At 40.8% G+C, this 22,202-nt stretch overlaps 1 protein-coding gene across 14 annotated transcripts in view; it reads right to left on the bottom strand.

Moving 5' to 3' along the window:
• PLEKHA5 (pleckstrin homology domain containing A5) overlaps window positions 1-20,221 on the bottom strand; it is a 165,810-nt gene extending 145,589 nt beyond the window's left edge. For all 14 annotated transcript variants that reach the window (XR_014952114.1, XM_085569562.1, XM_085569561.1 and 11 more), the window contains exons 1-3: window positions 20,000-20,221; window positions 19,776-19,852; window positions 16,919-16,976 (exon numbers count right to left, since the gene is read on the bottom strand). Coding sequence is in view for 13 of the 14 variants with exons in the window: in XM_085569562.1 (XP_085425688.1) it covers window positions 16,919-16,976; window positions 19,776-19,852; window positions 20,000-20,088 (224 nt within the window). In the remaining variant the exon portion in view is untranslated. The remainder of the gene's footprint in view (window positions 1-16,918; window positions 16,977-19,775; window positions 19,853-19,999) is intronic.
• Between the last annotated feature and the right edge of the window lie 1,981 nt (window positions 20,222-22,202).

Genomic DNA, 22,202 nt, shown 5'->3' on the forward strand with positions numbered 1-22,202 from the left:
TTCCACTTTTCCATCTGTAATTTGATTTTAGGAAGTCTGTTTTCTCTGGACTGTGGATGAAGGCCACAGTTTCCGCTTCTTCTCCTAAATGGAAGTGATAAAATATAATCCAAATATCAATAGATGGCATTTTTTCCCTATCCTGAGGGCATGCAATTCTCTCAATTCATAAGCTTAGCATCATGAAGATATCAATCAAATCTGAGCAAGTAGTGTTGCCTTTCAAATGGGAAATCTTGTTAAAAAGAGACAGAAATCCTTGCATGAAAAGGTCAGTGAAAAGCAGTGGCGTTGTGACAAAAAAGAGCACACCTAAAAATCAAAAAGAATTCTCTTCGTTTTACTTTCCAAATTAAATTATTTAAAAAAACCCACTCTCCTAAGCAGCTTAGGACTCTCTAAGCACTAGAAATACCAATAAGGCAACAAATGGATATAGCTACATTAAAGTTTTGTTAAATGCATGCAGAGTTTCTTCACTCAAACCACAAGAACATCCATTCAAGAAGCAACATTTGCTCCAAGTTTATTTTAGTAAAGTGGAAATAAAAGATTCAATTAAGATACTGGCTCAAAAGCAGACATAAAGAGGGAAAAAAGAAAACCAACCAAACAACTTATCCAACTTTGGAAAGTCATCACAAAAATTTAAGACCTGGTGGCTCCATAAGCTGAAGTGATAAAATAGCATCTATTATCTACAGATTGCCTTTGTAGAGGTTCAAATCACATCAGGGAACAAAAAAAAAAAAAAAAAAAAAAGAGGCAAGCTGTTATTTAACTCCAAGTTAAATTTTAATTTTAGTGCCTGCTTCACGAAAATCTGTACCACAACTCACAAGAATTGGGATATATTTGAAAATCTTTGAAAGAACATGGAGCTTGTACTCCTCTGTACTGTGTGTTACTGCTGAATTCAGTATTCACCTTGACATATTTGAAGTGAGAGGGCAGTTTTCTTCCTAGTTACCTTAAAAAATATAATGATCTGTTTCATATTTAATTTATTATTTAAAGAAACCAGTGGTTTCTGCAAAGAAAGGGATTTCAATGTTCAGGTCAGTACTGAAAGAATGAACACTACACGTCAGTACAAAGAGAAAAACCTTGAACCAGTATTAACACTACACAAATGTGCTTTTTTTAGTTATTATTTTAATTTTGAAAAAGTCTCTCTCCCCAGGAAAAAAAAAAAAATCAATTAAGCAGTCAAAATGAACAAGTATATAGAGGAAAAATCATTTAGCAAAATAAAGTCTCTGTACAATGCCATTACACATCTCAATTTTTTTTTTAATGCCGACTACCTATACAGGGTAACCAAGAAAATATTTTAATTGGCCTCTAACTTCATAGTCTTCCAGCTATTAATCTTGCACCACAAAGAAAACCTTTAATCTGTTTTTGTGGCAAAATTATCTCCGACAAGCAGATGGTTAATTTTGGTTAGATAAAAAAAAAATTCTTTAAAAGGGAGAGCTGAGCCATGTAAAATATTTAACATGAACCACTTCAGCTGCCTCAAAACAGGTTACAAAAATACATAAACTCTTGATGAATTCATACTATTCAGTTCATCTTCTGCCAAGACAGGTCATATCTTGAAAACATTGCTGTTATCCTCAGCTTAAAGGAAGCAACTCCTGTATGTAAATTCCTGCCCTAATTTCATGTAGGGCATTCATCACTCTCTCCTCAGCTGCAAGGACTGCACATCAATCCTGTTCCTGAGCATTTGGAGCACCAATCCTTCTTGTAAATATTTTCTTTCCTCCATTAAAAGTTTTATTTTGAAGAAATGCATCCATTCAGAGGGATGCTGCCTCTTCCTACAGAGCTCCCTATTTACTGCTGGAACTCACAAAACATTTACATCCTTACAGCTGCTGATGCACATCAGCTCTTCTTCTGTACCATTATCTTCTTTTGGGACTTGCACCTCCTCAGCTTTACATGAGTCAGTTTTCCCCAAATTATTACCCTGGCTATTACAACACCACCAGGTGAATCATAGAGTAGGAACACTGGAAGAGGAGTACAGCAAATTACTGAAAACAAAATCCCAGCTTCAAAGACCATTCCACACACAATATTTATATACTCTTCTTTACTACGCCTCGAGCAAGTAAAAAAAAAAAAATATATATATATATATACATATATATATATGTATTAAATATCCAAGTATCGCTTACAAACTAGCAGTGATCTTATATAATTTTTGGTGGTCAAAAGAATCACCAAAACAACAAATCAGAAACAGCTCAAAGCAATGTCACAGAACTTTAGAACTAACATTTCCATGGTATTTTGTGCAGTACAAAACACGGTATAAAGAGCATGAAAACCTGAGATGCCTTGGAAAGTGAACAAACACAAGCAGTGGTTTTGTACACAAATTAAAAAAAAAAAATCACATATTTAAAAACATAGTAAACCCAAGTTGCTAAATTGTGGAAATGTATTAAGAAATTACATTCTTCTCCATTCCCACCTCTTTTATTTGAGTGCTGAGTGCTAAGAATGTATCATTATGTGGAATTGAGTCAAGCAATTTTTTTTTTGTTTTACCATTTCAATACATAACTTGGAAAGCAACCAGTGAAATAGCACAATTTAGCTCTAAAAATAAGACCAGAGATTTTAGTGGCTCTTGACTATGTTTTCCTTACAAGGATCCTTTGCAGAAAAGTACAAGTTTCAGTCTAGAGCCCTGATAATTGGTGCCTGTGGGAATAAAGCAAATTATTTTTTCCACAGCAACATAATTTCCTGTAACTTTAATTTTTACATTATTATATTCCAGTGGTTGCTCAGACATAAGATTTTACTGTCTATGGTGTGATCGGGATTTTAAACAATTAACTGTGTTCAGTTTCATCTCCTCCCTTCTAAAAAAAAAGTTAGGTTTATAGTTATTAAAAAACTGTGTATGAAGAAAGAGGATTTGCCAATAAGCTCCACATAATTTTAGAGATGCTAACGAATTCCTCTACTTTTGGATTCAATTATTGAGGATGACAAAATCTAACAAATGCAAATTTGTAAGTGCCCCTGGAGTAGAGGTGTTGCAGCCGCCTTCTCATGGGTGAGAACTTACTCCCAAAACCCAAAATCCATCTTCACTGACTGGGAAAAGCTTCATCCACAGACAAGGGGTGCAGAGAAATTGCTGAAATTCAGATGTCAGAGCTGCCAGGGGTTTGCAGAGAGGGAGCACCACAAACGCTCCAAAGCCATCCCCAGGTGGGCTCAGGGGTACGGTGAGGGAACCACTGCTGTTCTCAGAGTGGTTTATTTTTCACTCAGCAATGGGAAGAATCCGTGTCTTACAGGGCACAGAGTTGTGCAAGAGACAGCAGATGCAACCACTCTTTCCTACTGAAATGAAAACCAAATATCACTTTTTCTCCAGTTCTAACCATGCTTGGGGATGCTACGTTTAATCATCACACCTCATGAGGAGGAATCACTGAACACTTCAAAAAAAACTTCTAAGAAAGCCCAGTGATCTTTTTGATTGAAAAAAAAGAAATCCAAACAAACCCTACATTCCCTTGTAGACATCTCAGCCAACAATATTGGATCTTTCCCAAAATAAATGCTGAAGCTCCAGAATTGGACCAGGAAAATCGGCGATGCCAGGATGAGCTCAATGGACATTGTGCCCTTCACTCAAGCAGCTCCAGAACCAATCCAGATGGTGAAATGAGGCACTTATTGGTGCTTACAACACCCTCATTCCCTGACTTTAGAAATTCAACAACACTGCTGCAAAGTGTAAAAAAACAAACAAGCTCATCACATGCCAGACCTCTTGCAATCCTGCTGATGAAATTCCCTTCATTTTCAAATGGACTTTGGGAATTACTGTTATATCATTACATAAACAACAACAAAAAAAACCCACACATACATTCTTTTATTAAGTAACAAAATAGCTTTTCATTTCATTAAAAAAAAAAATACAACTGGTAGATGAGCCGTTCCTACTTCTTCACAGCCAACAGCTTGATTTTATACTTGAATATTTTAAGCATAAAGGTGTTCATGCTTTTCATTTTTAGAGAGAAACGTTAATCTCCCAAGTAAATTATTTCTAGTAAAAAATGCTGTCCAATGGCACAAAACTAAGCATTAATAAAGCTGTTCAAGGACTGCATTTTAGTGCTATTCTTGAAAGATAGTTTTACACTCCATAATACATTCATCTTTGCTTCAGAATGAGTATTTCATAATGTATTCATTTGAACTTAATATTACTTTGCTTACATGACAGCTACTAATGTTTTTCATTTTAAAATCTGCTTTATTCTCTGTTCAGCACTATAGTTTTTCATCAATATGTCTAACAGTTATTTTCAATACCCACTTTAATCCACTGAGAAAATCAAAGTGTAGCATTCAATAATCAAATATTCCTTCATCTGAGCATCATGAAGTCTCCCACACAAAACCATGAAACTTTACTAGGAACATAACAGAAACATTGTGAAGCAGCAGGGACTTATCTAACAACCACAACACTATCTCTTCACAAAAACAAAACAGCTTTGATTTTCAAAAAAAGCAAACATTCCCTGACCACAACTCTTATTTTTCTGTTGTCATTTCACAGTGACATTACCACGACATCTTAAGAGACCTGGAGAAAGAATTGGTCTTGCCATGGTGTGGCCAACAGAAAATACCAAAGAACAACTCCACTCCTGGCTTGTCTATGAACATTCAGAGGTTATTTTCTTCTAATTTCATCAATTATATTCCTCCCCAAACTAGCAGCAGCCAGTCTTTCACAGACAACAGTCTGAAAGACAAATAAAGCTAAAGTGTTTTGATCTACTGACAGCAGCCCTACACAGCAAAACCCCCTCGAGTTCAGTTGTTAATCTCTAATTCCCCTCCTTGTAAAACAAGAAGTTCTGGTCCCTAGCAGCACACAGATGCAAGCAATTCAAACTAACACATGGCAAATTAAAGAGCATCACTGACCTGAAGGGATCACAGGGAGCAATTCTCCCTCAGAAGAACAGGTTGGTTGAAGCAGAGGAGAAAGTCATAAACAGCAATTTGGTTTTGCTGTGCCATGTGAGTTTACCCCTACCCATTCTTTTTCAGGGAGAAAGGGAGGAGTGAAAGAGGTGAGGGGAAACTCAGAGGAATGGATGGGCTGAAGATTTTATTTGCTATTTACAGCACATTAGTTGAATGTTTAAATGTCACTGTATTAAATATGTTGCAGGTGAGCATGCACACCCATTCACCTCTTCCTCATTTTTACAAATAAACCAAGTAACCTAATCCATCAGTTTACAGAGAGAGGTTTCTAAACATATCTGTTAATTACCACAGTTCTAGTGAATAGTCCCTAGTGCACACTCTTTCACATTAGGGGAAAAAAAAGAAAGCTTAATTAAAGTAAAAAAAAAAAAATTAGAAAATCTGTAAAGCTTAATACATAATTCAAAGTCTTGACATTTCAACATTTAGCAGTGTATCCTGAGCAGGTTTTAATTTTGACTGAATAGCAGAAAATCCTGCTGGGTTCATTTCAGGCTGCAGGCATTTGATACTGCATTGACCTCACAGTATTTACATTCCCCTTAGGAAAATCTGGCATGCAGTCCAACTGGGGAAGATCAAGTCTAACATTACTTGAGCTACCAGTGCTAGAAGCAAGCAGAGTAACAGTGAAAACAGTAGGGTGAACAATAAGGGCATGTATACAGAAATAAGATAAAAAGGAAGAGAAAGAGAAGGTCAAACAGCAGAAGAAGAGAAGAACTGAAGAGACAAAGAGCTGGAGACAGTTGTTTTTCTGATATAAATAAATTCCTATTCTTTTTTTCCAAACCAGTGATGCAGAGAGGCTTTTAGACTACTAAAAAACCAAATTACTTCAGCTCAAGGAAAATAAACTGATCAGAAGAGTTAAAATATTTGCCTCTAATCAAAACAAATTAACAGCTGTCAACTGTAGCTTTGTCTGCATTGCGTTTGATTTTTTTGTTGTGGTCAACACATCTATGTCAAACTCGGACAGAAAAAACCCAAACCATAAAACCCTCCATAAACTCTGCTTTTGACCATTCCTTCTACACTCCTAATAGATACACTTGGTGAACCCAGCTGTTAAATCCAAAACCTGTTCACCTCCATTCATTACAATTCAGGTCCCCACTGCTGCAAAGAAATTAGGTAGGAATACAAGATCCAAGTTTCCACAAATTCCACTTCCATTTTTCTTAGACCCATCTTCAAACTAGTGAAACATTTCATTTGTTCTTTACAGATCACTCTGCCAACAACATAATCTCCTGTATACCAGGCCTGGTGAAAGTGTGTGAGACAGACATGTTCTGAAACAGCGCCAGATTCATTTCTTCACCTCCTTGAAAAAATTAAATAAAATACTTAAGTTACCAGAACGTCTTTTAAAACCCTGTTTACAATTGCACAAGGTAGTTTTTCAAGGAAAATAATAAAAGCAAGAACTCTTGTCTAAGCTAATGTTTGCAATACTTGACAAAAAATGACAGTACCTTCAATTCTCATTAAAAGTTTGAGAAGTCTGTCTGCACTAATGACTTAAAAACAGCATCACTAAAAGTCAGAAAGAAAAAAAACAACTCCATTACCGAGCAAAAGATGTCCTCCCCCTCTTCTTTAAGACCTGATAATTCCAACTCCTCAGCCTGATGCAATCATTGCTTAAATCATCGAGGGCTATGAAACACAGCAAATCCCACTTAGAGCCGAATAGGACATCACCACTTTAGTCAACAGAATGTTTTCTACTTATGTCTCACTTCTTTTTCAGCAATTCAATAGCAAGATTTTCAAGGAACTTACATATCTGAACTCAAAAGTGTTTTGAGGCAGCAAGCACCCAAACAAAAGATTCTAATGAATAGGATAAAACACTGGCATTTGAATTGGTGAATTTGATAGCACTTTTTTTGTTGTTTTGAACGGTAAAATGAGCAATCAGAGGCACCAGAAATCCCGAATTTCTTGTTAGACAGGTTTGGCACTCTCACCTGGAGCTTGATGAAAACCACAGAGTGAGCTCAACTCTGAAGCACATTGCAGTGTGTAGCTTAGAATGCAAGAATAAGGAGCACTTCAGGAAAAGGTTCAGATTTTTATTGTATTTTGAAAGTGAAGCGAAGTGCAAATATTCCAGGTAAGAATTTTGGGAGTGGGTGGTCTGCAGACAAGGCATAAAGAACAATGTGCTCTGTATAGGTATGTGAGTGTATATATATATATATATATATATATATATATATATATATATATATGTAAGAAATAAACACCAGTGGTAACAGGAAGACCAAAAGGATAACCTTTCATTAAATTTACATTTAAGCAGATATCACTTTACCATACCACTAGGCATCACGCATCTAAATAATTCTAAAATGTCACCTTTTATGCTGTTTACTGTGTTCTGTGCAATAACTTCAGCTAGCAGAATAGGCAAATTTAATGGTTTTGTTGTCAGTTTATCTGCTCTTAAGAACAAAAACTTTCCTTAAACCCTTCTCTTTGTGGCAATCACTACAGAGAAAGCTTAAACCTGGGAAACTTTTAAACTCAGTTTACAGGAAAAATCCTTTCATTTACTTCTTGAATTGTCAGACAGACAGGAGTTGCAGATAAAGAAATACAAGGCTCAGTACAGAGGATATAAAACCTTTGGCAGCAGTGTTGGCACAATTCACACCCTGCTTCCTTTCCAGCCTCATCCCCACAGCACTTCAAGGCAAGGTTGATGAAGAGACCTTGCAGATTGCAGGACTTGTCGGCTCATTTTTACCTGGAGCTGAGCAAAAGGACGGGCACAGGCAGGAGCCAAGGCTGCCTGGCAGGGATCAGGACATTCTGCTGCAGTGCCCAGGGGTGGGTGTGGAACCAGGTAAGAAACCCCCGCCCAGTGCTTTTTGCAGAGCACAAACTCCAAACACATAGGCCAAGACCACCATGCTGAGTGTTAAGTATTTAGGTTCCCAAATTCTTCCAATTCACAGAACATACAGAATGACTAGGCTGGAAGACCAGTGCCCACACCTGAACTAAACCATGGCACCAGTGCCACATCCAGTCTTTTTCTGAACACATCCAGGGATGGTGACTTCACCATCTCCCAGGGCAGCCCATTCCAGAACCTTCTCACTCTTTCTGTGAAAACTTTTTCCTAATATCCAACCTGTATTTCCCTTGGTGCAGTTAAAGACGGTGTCCTGTGGTTCGGTCAGTGCTGCCTGGTGAAAGAGACCAACCCCACTTGACTACAACCACCTTTAAGGGAGATTTAAGTCATACAATAAGGTCACCCTGAGTCTCCTTTTCTTCAGGCTGAACATCTGCAGCTCCCTCAGTCATTCCTCACAGGAATTTTGTTCCCAGTCCCTCTCCAGCCTCGTTGCCTCCTCTGGATGTGCTCGAGCATCTCAACATCCTTCCCAAAGTGAGGGGCCAGAACTTTGCTCAGCACTTGAGGTGTGCCCTCACCAGTGCCACAGGGCAGGATGACCTCCCTGCTCCTCTGGCCATTTTCTGTAGGACAATGTTAATAACCACCTCCTGTCTGACCTAGGGTAGTTTTAGCGACCTACTCCTCCAAAATTCACTGTAACAGGGATATCTTTAGGTTTCAATTAAACGAGTTCAAAATTTCTTGATTGAAAAGTCAAATTATTTTAACTCTTCTGACACAACAAAGAAGATGGATCAAACAGCAGAAGCTGATATGTTATTAATTTAAAAAAAAAGGTAACATTTGTGTGCTTTAACAACTGAAAATATTTCGGTGTTTCAGACCAGGTAAGCAACAGATACCCACATCAAGGAGAGAATATCTGAGTTTGTACCACAAGAGAGATTTCAGATGAGAACAGATGATATGAATATCTAATAAGGTTTAACTTGCATCATTCTTCTGATTAAAATTCATCATTAAAATGAACACTTGCTCTTACGACATTGATTGCTCAAACATACATTCTTGTTTGCAACTTTCTTTTTCAACCTTTGCATCAAACCTTACAAAATATTTCAACCACAGAGTTTTATATTCATCTAGAGGATTTTCCTTGCTCACCAAAAAATACAAAAGTAATCCTACAAAATGGTGTGAACAACATCTAAAATCCACAACAAAACTCTCCTCTCCACAATCTCAGTCATGAGGAAACCAAGTTACCCTTTTAGGCATTCAAGTAAATCATATTAAAAGGTTTTTTTCTTCACTGTAAACATTTGAGAGCATCATGTGTTTATGCTTGTTGCTCACAGAACTTTATTTCAAAGAGAGATTTCTGTCCTTTTTATAAGCCAAGCTCATTGAAAAATTTTAAAGATTATACATCACATATTTTTACTCATCTTGAAAACAGATTCTCAAAAATGATAAATGTTATGGACATTGGTCAGCAGCTGCATAATCTGAAGGATTTAATGAAAAAATAGGGAATTAAAAAAAATCCAAAATGACAGAATTTTCCTTGCATTACAGCTCAGAACAAAATCCAAAGCTGTATTTTTACAGGATTTATGCAATTACAGTATGCTGTTTATTCAGAGAGTAGTAAAGATGATAAAAGCTTCCAGGAAATACTGAAATGGAAATATGGCATTTGAAATTGGAACTTTCACCAGGCATTTTGCTTTCAAACACCTTTTCTTACTAGGACCTCTCTTGCTTGGTCTGACACACTGTAACATTTCCAGTTATTAAAGCACAAAATTTGTTTTTAAAGCACTTGTTTCTATTAAACATGATTTATAATAGATTCTGGAAGAAGAAAAAGCAGGGAGCCAATTTTAAAGGTTAGGTTGCTTGGCAATATACCTTTCCTTACAAATAATTGCTCTTTCTAAATCACAGTGGGGAAAGCCATAAAGAACTAAGTTTGTAGAGCCTCCTGAATATGCAAGAGACTTTTTAATTATTTATATAAAGCTTAAAGACAATCATGGGTCACACAGGCATTCAAAATACTGTCTTAGAAGACTTATTTTCCCCCATCCCATAAATTTCAAACAAGTACTCAATTCAAGTTTCATAGGTCTGGAGCAGAAAGATGAAACTTCACAACCATACAACCAGACCTTCCTGTCCTAGCCAGCACTGGGGAGCAGTTTCACTGGAGTGCCTCTGCTGTCAAATTCCCATCCCCAAATTTCTACTTCTGATGGTGACTACCATGCAGCTTCTTCCCCTCTCAACATCACTGTCAGAGAACACCTTCCCTTCAACCAAATGCAAGAGAACTGGAAGAAATGGTGAGCTCACACATCCCAAAACAAGGAGGCGAGGGAGGAGGGAGAGAGGAGGGGAAAGAGTTTAAATTTAGCTATTTACTTACTGAAACACAGAAAAGAACACACATCCAGGCACCACGCTGGCAGAAATCCCAGCAGTCAGGGCTGTGGAGCTTTGCTTCCAGCAAGGCTTTCTTTGCCTGAAGCTCCACAAGAGCCTTCTTCCCCTCTCACAGGAGCAAACTGAGGAGTGCTCTGCACTGCCAGCCCCAGTGTATCTCAGGTTTAATGCAAGTGTAATTCATTAGAGTAAGAGCAGGGGTAACATAAACATGTGCAGGAAAAACAGGCTTGGCGCAACACCACAACAGACACCAGGTTTGATCAGCACAACAAAACTCTGTCAGACCACAGGGATTTAAAAAAAAAAAAAAAAAAAAAAAGTGGGTGCAACTGCTTTAAAGCAAAAGCAGAACATAAAAGGCACCAGGTGAAATTTGGACCTGTGAAAGTTCTGACAAATAGAGGTGTATTGTGTAACAATAGAGGTGAGGTGTTTTTGGAAGTGTCCCTCAGTTCCAGGTGCTGCAGGATATGGGTTCCAAGATGGGGAAAAGAAAAAGAACCTGTGCAGCACCCAGACAAAACAGGAAAGTGAAATACTGGTATGTGCCCCAAAATCATTCTTAGAAGGACCATCAATGCAAAGGGGGGAGGGTTTGGGGGCGGGGAAAAAATGTACCACTATATTTATTAAACATTGCAGCAACCTCCTACATGAAAGTTTTGATTGACGAGCATTTCCTTTGCTTTTTGCCATTCTTCACACATGAATACCAAAAATGAAAAGACCATGTAAGAATTCACTTCACTGTAGTAAATGTAGAGCATATCCACTTTATCTGCTATTAGTACTTAATCACCAAAAGAGACCAAAGCTAGGGAAAAGATCTTTGCACTTCAAAAACCAGGTTCTGAAGCTAGAGATCAATTTACTAATTTGGTCACAAATATCAGAAAAGTGTCTTCAATATCGTTCTTTTGAGTGTCTTCAATATCTTTCTCATGGACTTCAATATTTAATGTAACTACTTATGCATAGATATTTGTGTGGTTTTAAATAATTATTCATTTTCAAGTCTTTCTCAGTGAAACTGAAGCATTTAAGGTATTGCCCAATTTAGAAACACACTTCAGGAAAGAGACAGCTCAAAATACCAACCACAGACGTCACAGGCAAAAAGAGCCTTTAGAAGCACAGCAATTCCTAACATTCACATTTGATATTCCACCTCCCAGACTAACTGTGAAACAGATTCCTAAGCCAGGGATAATGGCCCCTTCCAGACCCGCACACGAGTCAGACAACTTGTTTTTGCAGGGTGAACTTTTGCCACCCTTCCCTCTGGGAGAAATCCCATTAAGTTGGCTCCTAGGAAATCAGCTCCCACTCCTTCTCCTGACTGCTCCTCTCTGCCTGGTTGTCTCTCCACTCCTTCTGCCACTGCTCCCACCCTTTTAGCCTCCTCCTGCAGTCCAGCACTACACCAACAGCCCTGTCCTTCCACATCCAACCCATCAGAAGTTGCTTTTTGGATGCAGTCCCACCTCTCCTCTGACCCACACCCATTTCCTCCTGAGCCTAGAATCCTTCCACCTCCACACCCAGCTTCAGCTCTGCGGTATTTTTGGTTCTTGGAATATTTCAGTGGAAGAAAGAAGCAAATGTTAAAACAGATTATAAATGTGCAGGCATTCCCCAAAAAAAGTTCTCCTTATCTGAGCAGCTTTGCTCACTCCAAAAGGCACAGGGTAGCTTGTAACTAAGTCCCAGTTCACCCATACACTCTTATTTGACCTACAGGTCTTACCATGTGAGAAAAAGAATTAAGTTTATTCTTCATTTTAGTAAAGAAAAGGTCAGAGGTAACAAGAAAAGAACTAAATTTCCAGGAGGAACACTGAGATTCTTAGTCTTGGAGAAAAACAGTTTCAACTGTTCCTATTTTTTTCAAATTCCAGTTTTTCCTTTCAAGAAAGGGCTTTTCTGCAAACACCACTGGATGTTCTTTGATTATTCTGGAGAAAGTCTCAGCTGAATGGGAAAGGATCTTTAGAATGCACATAAAAGACAAAGGTTCAAACGAAAGCTGAATTCTCAATGAGCACAGGTTTATTTTAGTAAACAATAGAAACTCAGAGTTGAACGAGATCTTATCCCTTTTAATCACTTAATAAATTTTTCTCGCCTTTCCAATTTTCAAGCTACAAGTCTACAATAAACAAACCTGCACTGACAAAAAGTCTCCACAAAAGCACACAAAACCTCTATTTGATGCAACAGTGCACCTGGCCAGGCTTTGCCAGGGTTTGCCAATCAAGGCTTTGGCCAGGGTTTGCCAATGCCTTGATTCAGTCAACAAGAAGCAAAAACTGTTCTGATGAACACAGAAAAAGGTAAACTTCAAGAGAAAACCCCACAAATGAAACTTCAACCCTCTTAATTCTTTCAGTTTTTAAAAGCTTTTGCAATCAGCTTTTGTACTGCCCAGAAAGTGTCAGTCCTGCAGCAAAGTTACGAAAAACCAAATTCTAACATACATACAGCTTACCTAATAGTACTTCTGTAGAAACCAACCTAGGCAGAGTGATGTGAAATTCCACAAATATCATCTTAATAATTGATTTTTAGAACAACTTTATTTGGCAGATTAGTAATTTAAATCTTATAACCCTTCTTTGAAAAGAAAAAAGCAATACAAAAAAATTGAACATCTATTCAGAACTACTGCAATGAGAACCAAAAATGCAAGAAAAGTAAGCAAATACCTGAGTTTAGATCGTTGGGTCATTTTAACTATTGGTAAGGGTTTCTTAAACACATGCATAAATAGACACACACGCATTTATGTAATTTTATGGTCCTCAAAGCCAGTGCTTTGGTGCCTAAAGATTATGAAGTCATCAAAAAGTCCTAAAAACATCAAGCTGGAAATTTGCAATGATCTTACCAGGGGAGGAGTCTGAGGCCTGTGAACAGGTGTATTTTCTCTACTGACAAGTATCATAATGGGATTTTCCTGTGAGGTCCTTTTCCTTGGCCATTATAAATATCATAAATAACTTAAGATTCCCATTCTGCTGTCCAGCTTAGATGTGTTTTGGGGATAAAGCCCTTAACTTTTCAGAGCTCAGGAGTGCACATTACACTCAATACAAATAACCAGTCAAGTGAAGGACCCCAAGCAGGACAAAAATAAAATAGCAAGTTTGCTGCACGACAGTTTTCAAGCCTCAGGAGTTTAGCTTCATAATACAGAAGATTCAATACTTAACTGAAAATAACAAACATTATAATTGAATGTTACCAGTTCTACAAGTCAAGGGCCCTATATTCTGGGTAAAAGTTTAGTTATTTCAGCAAAGTTTACTGCTAGAGTTCCCACCAAGTGCCAATGAAGGGCTGGCTGGCTGTGCATAGATCTGATATAAAATAAACAAATCCAGACTCCCTCACCCTGAAAGAGACAAAACCCCTAAATAATTTAACCACTCTCCTGAGAGCACACACAAAGCATTGCACATTTTTTAATTCCAAATAGTAAACGACACCTTTTGTCATTCGGGTTTACCAGATGTGAGGAGGATTTGGGGAAATGATTCTGTCATTAGCAAATTTTCTACTGCTCAAAAAAACCCAGAAAAAATAGCATGCCAAAAAAGTCAAAGTCCTAGCTAGCATCAACTTACTAAGACAACCCTACACCAAAAGAAAACCACAGTATGCAATGGGAACAACTCCTTATCTGTCCCTGTTTTAGTGTATCTTTCCACTCTAAAACTAGAACAAATTCAATGCCACAGGAGAGGAAAAAAAAATGTGTAAAATAGTCACCGTTTGGTATTTACTTATTCTGAAACCGAGTGCACACATCCCAAGAAAAATACAGTGTCCTTTAAAAAGAATCACATTTCAGTGCAGTCTGTATCCTGAATCATTTGTTTGAAATGCCAGTGCAAGGAATGTTAAGATTTAGCTGACGATTATCTCCATGACATTATCCCAATTTGATTATACAGTGTTTACTACATCAAAGCCAAAAAAAAGCACAGTAATAGATTCAGCAACACACCCACGTGGAATACTGAAGACCTATTATTAAAGAACCAGAAGAATAATTTTCAAAAGGTTTTTATTTTCAAACACAGTCTAGCATAAGATCTTACCATAAAGAAAGGTTGTTAAACATTTCTATTCAACCCACATATTTGAAGCTGAGCCTCAGAAGTTAGGTCAAATTATTTATGTGATTAGGAAACTTGACTGCCCTTCTTGTCTCACTCTGACTGGACACAGGAATGCAACAGACAGGTTTCACTGGCTGAAGCACCAAAAGCATGACATCAAAATTCATTTCCTTGTAACTTTGTAACTCATATGGAACATAAAACAATATGATTCTTTCAGACCTAACCACAAACAAGCTTTCAATATTTATTGTTTTGACATGGTCTTATTACGCTGTAATTGACATAACAAATGCTAATATTCAGCAAATCACTACACACGAATGAGCAGGTTATGGTTAAAAATCCACATGTGGGGGTGTGTGCATGGCAGAAGGTCACAACAGCCTATGCTGTTTGCCCCTCATGCAGAAACCCCACAGTAGTTAAAATTCAGACAACTAGAATTATTATAATCAACACATCACCCCAAGTTACACTGCTTAGGATTAGAGGACAGTGATTATAATGTTGTCAACCTGTCTACGTTAGCTCCCACATCCTCTCTAGCACCAGCAAGGCTGAACGCGAGACAGCTCTAAAAGGAGAAGCTATCACTGGGCAGGAATTCAAACACAACAAACCAGTATTTAACTGAGGATGCCAAACTGGTCAGACCATGTGAACCTTTCAGCAGGCCTGACAGCACCTTCCCTGCTACCCTCCTACATCTAGCAAATCCCAGAGAAGCGTCTGTGCAACGTGTTTGCAAAGACAGCACAACTTTCCGACACAAACTGAGCTCTTTGGTGCTGGCTATCAGCAAAACAATCGGCTCCACGTACATCCTCACAGTTATGGCAACACCTGGAACACAAGATCTTGGAAGGACAAGGGTACACAAACAACCTAGCACTCAGTAAGTCTGTCCACAAGAGCTCTACAACAGCTGCTCACACACTTGTTTATTCCAGGAAAACTCAAGTTGCTATTTTTCAGTTACTACAGCTGGCCAACACACTGTTCATAGGCTTATACTACAAGAAAATGTTCCATCTCAAAGTCCAGAAGAATTTTTTTCGTATACACACACAAACACAGCTTTCTTTAATTCTCACTTGTCTTCATTTAACAATCTGCACAGAACTGCAGAGGTAAAATTCTCAGTGGATCCCTGTCCTCAGTCTGGTGTATTTGTTGTCAATTGCTACTCAACACTCCTGCAATGTAGATTGCAAGAAGGCAGAACAGAACAGAAAAACAAACATGTTGCTTATCAATAAACAATCTGCCCTCCTAGACAGCACAGCATGTATTTTGGTCAGATTTTTGGGAGCATTACACTTCAAAGCATGTATTTCGGTCAAATTTTTGAAAGCATTACGCTTCAATATATGTTTTTAATTTTGTTTAGGACCAAATCAAACACACTCATATAAAATAAACCATGAAACACACATAAAACATCCACCTTACACTGCCTACAATGCATCTTACACAGAGCAGCAGCCTTGTGCTCAACACTGCAACACAGAAAAAAACCTACCTGCAGCCCTATAAACTCTATCTGTAATCTTCACTCATAAAAGTTATCACACTAATGACATTTTTAGTTTAATGACAGCAAACCAAACACACAGTGCAGTGAGCAAAAACTCCTGAATCAATTGAGAAAAGCCTGTGAATTGTTAAACAGAGGAAAAAGAAGCATATTGACCCAATATACATAGGTGCCACTTAAAAATTTTCCAGGTAAGGATGGTTTAACTATCTGGAGAGGAAAAGCCTGTAAGACGTTTGTACAGATCCAACCAATACATGCTCTGAACTTCTATGCAAGAGCTTGATTTATATGTCTCTCATCCAAAAAGACAATACACACAGCAAGGCTACCACAGTGAACATGCTCCTCAAAACATACTAAAACCAGAACAAAAAAAAAAAATTGAAATCAATGCTAGAAGCAGAAGCAAAGAAAATGGCCAAATTAAACCTTCAGAGTGGATTTAAACCATGTAATTAGAGAACAGGGTTGAAATCAAGACTCTTCTCCAAGTCATGAAGTAAGATCTTGCCTTTGTGAAAGCATTTATGGCACAAGAGGGTACACACACAAATGTCAAACAGACAAATTCAAGGTTTTCTTGGCTTTCAAGGACATTTGTTGCTAGATGGTTACATTCACAGCAGAAACTACACTTGAATCTGCATCCTCACACAGCTTTAATTAACACAAAAAGGCAAGAAATTGTTTTAGCTGTGCAGAATTCAGTAAACAAAGGACTAGATACCCTATGACAAATTTAAATGCTCCTTTTGGATTTATAGCACAACGTTGAAGTTCCGTATGGAAAGCATTCAGAATTACAGTGACATTTAGACTAATTGAAAATTATAGTATTGTGACAAACATTCAACTTACTTTACATAATATCTTGCACCTTCAAAAGTATAGGCTTCCTCCCAACCTGTAGGTAAGTCTGGAAAACAAGCAGCAAAACATTCCAATTACCTTTTGAAATGAGAAATTATGCTAGCCATACTGGTCTGCTCCCTAACACTAAGGTAGTTAAAATACCGTGTCTGATTCCTTATGTCGAAACCTTTAGTCCCAGAAACAAGAATTTCAGAATTGACTCACAAGACTGCCTAAGTGGGAATTCTGTAAGCCAAAAGAAGCTGCATGCCTGAGAAATCTGACTGGGGTTTCTCATTGTCAAATAATAACAACGATGCTTTGTTTAAGTGTTCCCTCGTTTAACGTCCCACCCTTTGCCCAGCAGATCTCTCTGCCTTGAACTTGAGCAGCATCAGATCACCTGGCAGGCAGAGATGTGAACAGAAATCCATCTGAGTTACATGCAAGTCACAAGCTCCTTAAGAGGCACGGTATCAACTGCACCACAGAGCATTAGCATTGCATTAGCATAATTCCACCACTGTTGTGACTAACAAGTGTTCCTGCAGTGTTTACAACTCTGATGCATTTTACATGAAAATCGTTTTCCATGTAAATCTAGTGAAGGATGTGGGTGCATCACTTCCTTTGTATTACCACTCTTAAGAGTCAGGAGTCCAGATATGAAAAAAAACCCATACCAATAATGGTCAAAATTTCTCAAGTAACAGTTTCCTGGTGTGATGGAAGCTCTGGAGATGTTGGGTACCTCCATGCACCTCTACCCTTAAAAGTCTGCTCCATCAATTAAGAAAATTATTGATATGTAGCGTTCTTCATTGAATTATAAAAGCAAGAATGCATTTCCTAAAGAAAAAAAAATCTGGCTGGGTTATGTGGTGGTTTTTATCCTGCCCATTACTTATTTATTCTGGCTGCTTTTTTTTTTCTTGAGTCCTGTCTTCTGCAGAACAAAAATCAAGGTGTCTTTCGTTAACGGCATGGGGCAAAGTACAGCAAACAGGAAGTTTCCCCAGCAGAAGTATTTATGGCTGCTATAAGAACTTTGCAAAAAATACCCTTCAGTTTGAGCTGAATAGCTCAAAGAATAAAAAGCGCTTCAATTCGTAATGGAGGACAAAGCTTTTCTCATCATCTAGAACATGCCTCACAGAATTATTTAACGGAGAGCTTTACAATAACATGCATCTGCAAAAGAAGTGCTATTCACTCAAAAATTGTTTCTTAAGAGAAGATGTATTTTGAACATATTTTGATTAGGTTCCAGAACAATGGCCAGAATAATTCTCTTTGATTATATCTGTGTGTGGAGAGAGTCATTAATATACACATGAATGAGGAAAACTAGAGAAATAGATTTGGTTTTTAGACACTTTGATATCTGATTGATGAATTATGGTCAAAGGTCATGCCTCAGCCTTGTGTTCAGAAACAAGTTTAATTTACCTGATGATGACTCTGCTCTGCTCTGCTACACACAATACTCCAGATACTCAAAAGCAAACTGTATTTCCTTTAGAAGGCACTTAACAGCAGAAACAAATGAGACACTTGGAAAATTACCAGGAAATCATCATCAGTCAACAGGGACAGTGGGAATAGTTTAAAAAAAGAATTAATACTCAGCTAATGCCAGTATTGAACAAGAAAAGCACTTCACACACATCTGCCCCCATGTATACTGCTGCAGATGAAGGCCACTTTCTCAACCTGAGCCCTGAGAGCAGGAGCAAGAGGAGCCTGATAGCAATCAGTAGTTCTATTCCCCAGCATTAAATGACTTCTTACAAACGACAGAACCTTCGCTGCGAATCAAGCTGCAGGGTTCTAATAGCCAGAAACCTGTGGTTTTTAAACTATTCCCAACTCAAAAACGAAAAAAAAAAAAAATAAAAGAAAGGCTGCCCACAGTTTTCTAAAAGGCTGCTTCTGATTCCTTAATGAATAAGTATTAACCAAACATAAAAAGCAAATAATCTGATACAGACCAATTCGCTTGCAGATTATTTCGCCGTGATTATCCAAGTGCTTATATACATAAAAACAACTGCACGTATTACTACACTCCACCACCTCCCAGTGGCATATGCAGCCTGTGCGCAGCTTCAGCAGTCAAGAGTTTGGCTCCGGCTCTCCGGAGTGTCTGCTCTAAATCCTCCTCCTCCAGCACCTCCTGCTGATACTTCTCCAGAGTGGAACAAACAGCAGAAGCAAAAAGACTTGATTCCAGCCTCCTCCCTCCAAGTTATTTCTAATGTTTCAAGTCCCTTTTCCTCCTACCTATTCCACCTCTCTCAGTCACTTGGAAATCACACAGACTCTCAGCCTAGGATGGAAGCGCGAGGATAAAAAGGGTTTCTAGCGAAATCATCCCCTACATTTCTAATACACCTATCGTGGTTAAATCTAGGCACTGCTGGAAATAGAAATACGACGAGTGGTTTCGTGCTAAACTGGGGAAGGATGCTCTATGCAGGTGGATAACAGGGGTAGCCAGCGAGGAGCAGGGGAGGAACGAGGCGGTCTCTAATGGTAACTACACAGCCTCGCAGGGGGACAAGGCAACGGAGGGAGAGCAGAGGCAGACACATTACACAGGCACAACTCGGGGGCAGGGGCACAAGGCGCCTGAAGGCAGCGGCCAGCAGGCTGGACACGCAGGACTGCGCGGCCACCGCAGCGCTGCTCAGCCCGGGGGGAACAACCGCGCCGAGTGCGGGGAAAGCGCGACCACCGCTTGTCCCGGGGGGCTGCGGCGGCTCCCGGGGCCGAGCCCGCCCGGGGCTGAGCCCGCCCGGGGCAGGGCAGGGCGGGAGCGGCCGAGCCGGGGCTCGGGGCAGGGCTCCGGGCTGGGTCCTACCTGCGCTGCGGCGGTGCCCGGTGATCACGGCCTCGCCGGTGAGCGGGTGCAGCCAGGTCGTGCTCTTCGCCTCCTCGCTGCGGGGACGGACACACGGACCGAGTCAGGCAGGCGCAGCCCCGCCGCCCCCTGCTCCCCCCCTCCCCTTCCCTTCCCTTCCTTCCCTTCCCCGCACGCCCCTCCCGGCCCGGCCCCGCTCCCCTCCTGGCCGGCCCCGCGCTCACTTGATGAAGAAGACGCGGCCGCCCTGGCTGATCCCGTAACTCCAGCTGCCGGGCAGCGCCCGCAGCCGCTCCGCGCTCAGCTCCGCCATGGCCGAGCAGCCGCAGCCGGCAGCGCCGGGCAGCGCCGGGCAGCGCCGGGCAGAGCCGAGGGGAGCGCGGCCGGGGGGCGGCGCGGCCACGAGCGGCGAGCGCGTCCCCGCCGCCGCCGCCAACACCTTGGGGAGGGGAGGAGAGGAGAGGGGAGGGGAGGGGAGGGGAGGGGAGGGGAGGGCGCAGCGCCCGCCCCGCCCCGCCGCGGGGGCGCGCGGGCCGCGGGGGCGCGCCCGGCCGGCGGGGGCGGTGCCGGCGGGCGGGGCGGGAGCGGCGGCGATGGAGGGAGGGGATGCGGGGCCGTCCCGTGGGATGGGGGCGGGATCCGGTGTGCAGCGGCCGTGCCGGGGGCGGGGAGGGACGGGCAGAGCGGAGCGGCCTGGAGCGCGGCCCCGGGATCCTCCGACCCGGCCCCGCTCGTTCGCACCGGCGGCGCTACCAACTCCAAAATCCTCGGCTCCGCCGCTGGTGGCGTCCGTAAGGACAAAGGAAATCCAAAGTTTTGTCCTATTTCCTCCCCGCAACAACCCGGCTTCTCACACCCTCCGCTTCGGGTTTTGGAATTTTTTGTGTAAAGGCTTGGTGCTCAAAGTATAAAGAGATGGCGTATTTTCCCCTTCGTGCAAATTTGTGTTTTGTGCCCCTCTTCCAAAGGAGGGGTGGGATGTGGCACGGATGCGTGTTTGCAGTGTTTCAGGGAGGTGGAAATTCCGGTAGAGTCCACAAAAATTACTCTGTGCCGGGGTGTCTAGTTTATTTCACGTGGATAATCCCATCGCATGTGCATTTCTGCACAGCCATCCCCCCCTTCGATTGAAGTGATACGTGACAAATGTGAATTACTAAAACTGTGCCGTGGCCGTGATGTTTCTAAAAGAACCTTGCCTTGCCAAACCACTTTCTGAATGAGCACTGATGCTGGGAAGGCTCGCAGCACTCCCGTCCACAAAGCATTTGTAATTCACAGCTGACAGTATTTTGCACGGGCAGCTTTGTCCCCTCTCCCACTCTGAACACCTCAAGAAAAATAAAATTGGACAGACAAGCTGTTTTGTAGTTTGGTCCCGTTGTGCCACGTGGTCAAAACTTTTAAGTCCCTGTTGTCCCACACAAGATATTCCAGACACAAAGAGCAGTGAATATGAGAAGATGTGGAGTTATCTTTAAATAACTGGATGCAAAATAATAATTCCTCCCTGTCCAGCAATACCTTTCATTTCAACTCAGCACTGACAGCACCTGAGATTGATGGGCTACCAGAGGAACAATACTCTGGGGAAAACACGAGTCATTCTGTAAACAGTTCCCTTCTCTCCTAAGAGAAAGAGCCCTTAGATGATGAGTGAAGTGAGTAATGGCTCTTCCTGTGAGGGGCTGGCAACAGCAAGGGGGAAATCGTGTGCATTTTGGGCTCCTGAGGTGGGAGTGGTCATGCCCTAATATTTCCCCAAGCAAGTGCTCTTAAATCCCCAGAACAGTGGATACCTTCCACTATGCAGAACCAATTTCTTTTCCTTAGCAGAGGAGTGCATGCAGCACTGCTAGACTTATATTGGCCCAGATCCATAAATTAGGTGTTCAGGTAGAATTTAGGTGCATAAATCATGCCCAGTCCCAGCATGTGCTTTGCCAAATGGCTTCCGTAGGCAACTAAGTTCTTTGCAGCTTCTTTCTGCTTTGCCTGTGTTTAGAATTGCTGTCATCTTGGTAAAACCAGGATCACGGTACTTAAAATATGCCCAAACCTGGATGAACTCTCAGGCAAAGGCATTATTGCCCCAAATGCCACGGAGGCTGGGTAAATTGGCCGTGTTCGGGCCACACCTAAGAAAGACTTGGAAGTTTTGTTTCTGAATAACTCACAGCAAACTGGCTGGCACAGAGTCATCACCACAAGCACTACGGGGAACATGTTCAGCCTCAAGGATGAAGGGTGTTCAAAACCATGCCACTCTATTCCCAGGAAAATGCTTTTTGCTCCAAGCCATAAGTTGTTCTGAAGCTGAGACTATCCTATGAGGATACTGAAGATGCTCCTCCTCCCCCTCACATGATTTTGCTAATATAATTATTGGTCTGTAGGGTGGTGGCATGACTTGCTGGGCTCATGAAT

The sequence above is a fragment of the Lonchura striata genome, chromosome 1A (assembly GCF_050655825.1).
Source record: "Lonchura striata isolate lonStrDom1 chromosome 1A, ASM5065582v1, whole genome shotgun sequence".
NCBI lineage: Eukaryota > Metazoa > Chordata > Aves > Passeriformes > Estrildidae > Lonchura > Lonchura striata.